Here is a 4,354-nt window from a genome sequence, read left to right on the forward strand (position 1 = left end):
TATGAAACTACACTTTCTTAGTTTCTCTATAAAGTGCTCAGAGTATCTGTAGAAGACTTTACAGCAAAAAGTTGTAAACGGCAACTGTTTTAATTAGAAAATGATTACCTGTCAAACATTGTACCCTTCTACTCTTCTCTTTCCTTTATTAGAGCTCCCAGTGTCTACCCTTAATCCAAGTTCCTGCTTCACTTGTGTGTTCCGTGAGGAAATCATGAAGACCCCGTTTTGGACCCTGCTGCTCTTATGCTTGTGCTCCTCGGGTCACAGTGACTGCCAAGGGGACTGTTTAACCTGTGGACTCATCCTACCTGAACATCAAGCTTTTAATACATTGGTAAGTGCCTCGTCTACTAATATAAAAGTACAAACTCCCTATTAATGTTCATGGTTTTGAAATGAAATGCTCAGCAAGCACATATGTGTGTGGCGTTTGCAATAAAACAACTAATAAATCAAATATGTCTATAAGTTATCTTAAACCAGGAGTGGATGAGAAAACTGTAAAACAAATCAACTTTGTTAAAAGTTGGTCACTGTCACGATAGTGGCTGTAATGAAGTTTGTAATGACTGCGCAGACCAAACAGCTGTGACTGGGGTGATTGGGGTAATGTCTGCCCATAATTGGCTGCTGCGGTGCCGTCAGCTGCTGATGTTGTGGGTAGGAGTGATTGACACTTGGTGGGGGAGCTCTTGCTATGACCAGATGGGTCCCTTTGGGCATGGTTTTCCTCTGTAACACTACAATGGTGTCAGATTTTAACATTTCATCAACAGATGAAGACTCACACTCACATATTGTATGCATAGAAATCTGTTTTTCAACTACCCCCATATATTGTCTTCTATGTTCTGATTGTTTTTCAGATACTTATGACATTTAATTCGCAATGGCCAATTACTTTCCATGCATGCAACTTCTAGTTTCACTCCACTGCTATAAGCCGCTACACCATTTATGATCTATTTTCCCCCTATAAATGGGAGATAATAAAAAAAATCAGGCTCACATAATCGTCCTTAAAGAGGGCATCACGTGAACATTTTGTGGAAAGAACCTGCATTTGTCTAGAGCTGAGCACTGCTGATCACATACATTATAAAGATTTTTATCCCTTTCTAGTCACTCAATTATCATATCATTTCTTGCACCAATGCCACATATCATTTCACATCTCATTGCACTGGGAAGACCGTTTGCATGCAGCATTGTGCCACTAGGAATGTTTTATACTTAGATTTTTTATTAGAAAGGGCAAATCCAAATAACATCATAAATCTCCAAAGAATAAACCATTATCCTTATTCCTTATTCTATCCATATTTTTAATGAAACAAAACATATACAAGAAAAAAAAAAATGAAAATATATATAAATCATACCAAAGAGGAATAAGGAGGTTTTCAAATAAATGCTTTTCTTTTTTTTTTTACTTTACATTCATCAAAGAATCCTGAGAAAAATCATGTTTTTAATATTAAAGGTGCAATGTGTACGTTTTAGGAGGATCTACTGACATAAATGTAATATAATATACATAACTATGTGTTGTATAAAGACCTTAGGCTACATAATGAAACCTTAGAATGAGCCGTTTCTATCTACATACACCGCGGGTCCCCTAACATGTTAAGTCGCCATTTTGCAGCGGCATGTTTCTACAGTAAATCTAAATGGACAAACTGCTCTAAAGAGCGTGTTTGCTTGCCTGGCTACTCTTTGCTGTCTTAGATTACGACACTTGTCCTGTATTGGCCACCGTAGCTTCTCTATATAGCAATTTGCATCCTCGCCGCTAGATGCCGCTAAAATTTACACACTGACTGCACCTTTAAAGGGATAGTTCACCCAAAAATGAAAATTTGATGTTTATCTGCTTACCCCCAGTGCATCCAAGATGTAGATGACTTTGTTTCTTCAGTAGAACACAAATGATGATTTTTAACTCCAACCATTGTTATCTGTCAGTCAAATAATGGGAGTGAATGGGAACTCGAACAATAAGAGTCGAAAAAACTTGCATAGACAAATCCAATTTAAACCCTGCGGATGAGACATCACTGCCGTTGTCAGAGCGCGATCAGACCTCACTAAGCGAGTGCTGAACGCAGTTGGACATAGTGGTGTTTTAGAGGTGAAATATTATATAAATACTGTTCGGTTTCTCACACAAACCGATCGTTTCGTGTCTTAAGACATCAATGTGTCGTCATGAGCCGCAGGGTTTAATTTGGATTTGTCTATGCAAGTTTTTTCGACTCTTTTTGTTTGAGTTCCCATTCACTCATATTATTCGACTGACAGACGGCAGCGGTTTGAGTTAAAAATCATCATTTGTGTTCTACTGATGAAACAAAGTCACTTACATCTTGGATGCGCTGGGGATAAGCAGATAAACATCAAATTTTCATTTTTGGGTGAACTATCCCTTTACGCAGCACAACTGTTGAACATTGATAATAAGAAATATTTCTTGAGCAAAAAATCTGCATATTAGAATGATTTCTGAAGGATCATGTGACACTGAAGACTGAGCTTTGCGTCACATGAATAAATTGCATTTTAAAATATATTCAACTATAGTTTAAATTGTAATATTATTTCACAATATTCCTGTTTTACACATCATTTCAGTCATTCAAATCATTTCAACATTTAAATTAATATCCTCTTCAGTCCACATTGATAAGTATTTGTCAATTGAGAAAAATAATAAAAATCTCTATTATGGAAATATTTTTCATGTCATGTAAACAATATCTGCTATTTTGCAGGTGTGTATCCTGGAATGTGAGGCACAGGCATCTCCTGCATTGACCTGGGATTTGTGTTCCCAAGCAGCGGGTCTGAACCAGCTTCCACTACCGTTACAGGAGGAGGAAACTTCAAAGCGCTCCGATGATGAAGCGGATCCTCTGGCCACAGTGAGCATAGAGAATGACAATGGTGTCGAGTACACCGAGGCTTTGGAGCGGTTTCGACATGCCGCGCAAGCACTCCGCAGCCAAAAGCCTTCAGAGGAGGAGGAGGAGAAACTCGGTATTTCATATGACCCGGACCTTGACCCGGGGACAGAGGAGGACCAGGATGGTGTAGGAGAAGAGAAGAGCGGTGAGGCAGCCGTGAGCGTTTCCAAGCGATTTGGAGGTTTTATGAAAGGTCGTCACGGTTTCCGGAAATTGGTGAGCTCCGGAAGGCCTTTGCAGAAACGCTACGGTGGCTTCATAGGGATAAGGAAATCTGCCCGCAAGTGGAACAACCAGAAGCGCGTGAGTCAGCTACTGAGGCAGTACCTGAGCTTGACGGGCCGCTCGGGGCGTTCAGGTCACATCAGTAACCTCTCCACCAGAATCCGAAGACAGAGTGAAGTTTAGATGGCCTTATAGCACAGGCCCTGGTCTTTTCACTTACCTCAACTCAACTGCTCATCAGCCATCAGTAACTGTGAACATCTGTCATGCACCACAGCCCAGAACTAGATTAATCTGTGTTAAATCAAAGAAGAGGAATATTTTGTATAGCGTTGGTTTTTATCATTGACATTTCCATGGTGCCGTTCCTGACATCAAAAACATCTCAATCAAGTCATTAGGACAAATGTTGTTGCTGATGAGAACTGATTGTTTATTTCAGAATCAAAACTCCTAGAATTAACCTTGAAGCATTGTGAAAAAATAAAATAAAAGGCAAAGCAGTGAAACTTGAATTGAGCATGTGAATCAGTTACAAATGAGAGCAGTGGGTTGTGGTGGAGTATCGCTCTTTCTTCTTCTGTTTTGGGGTTTACTGAGAGAAAAGCACTTTATTTATTTATTTATATTAATTATATGCACTTTACACATCTGTGTTGTATGGAAATCAGAAGCAATCTAGGAGTAATTAGACTGCTTTTCAAAATCAAAGTCAATGGGTGATTATTTTTTAGTCCAATATAGCGGTATTCTATAGGGAATGTTTTGTGAGGCAATGCTGCCCCCTAGAGCTTACACTCTAAATTATTGTCAATATTTTGTGGAATACCACACATAAAAATCCTGAAAGATATCACTGAGAATGGCTATTCATGCCATGTCGTAATTAACGTTAATAACTCTCTGTATGTTTTCGAATGATGCATTGATGTCAAACTCCGATATGTCTGCTTAAAGTTAAACACACCTTAAAGGGTTTATTCACCCAAAAATGAAAATTCTGTTATTAATTACTCACCCTCATGTCGTTCCAAACCCGCATATCATTCATTCATCTTCGAAACACAAATGAAGATCTTTTTAATGAAATCTGAGAGCCTCCACTGACAGCCTACGCAACTACCACTTTCAAGCCCCAGAAAGGTAGTAAAGACACAAAG

The 4,354-nt window shown here is 39.0% G+C and overlaps 1 protein-coding gene across 1 annotated transcript; it reads left to right on the forward strand.

The window, feature by feature from the left end:
• The first annotated feature begins 214 nt into the window (after positions 1 to 214).
• On the forward strand, positions 215 to 3,377 carry pnocb (prepronociceptin b). The gene is made up of 2 exons (XM_067383109.1): positions 215 to 337; positions 2,778 to 3,377. The coding sequence occupies exons 1-2, from the start codon at positions 215 to 217 to the stop codon at positions 3,375 to 3,377; spliced, it is 723 nt and encodes a 240-aa protein (XP_067239210.1).
• The last annotated feature ends 977 nt before the right edge of the window (positions 3,378 to 4,354 follow it).

Source organism: Chanodichthys erythropterus, chromosome 4 (genome assembly GCF_024489055.1).
Source record: "Chanodichthys erythropterus isolate Z2021 chromosome 4, ASM2448905v1, whole genome shotgun sequence".
Lineage (NCBI taxonomy): Eukaryota > Metazoa > Chordata > Actinopteri > Cypriniformes > Xenocyprididae > Chanodichthys > Chanodichthys erythropterus.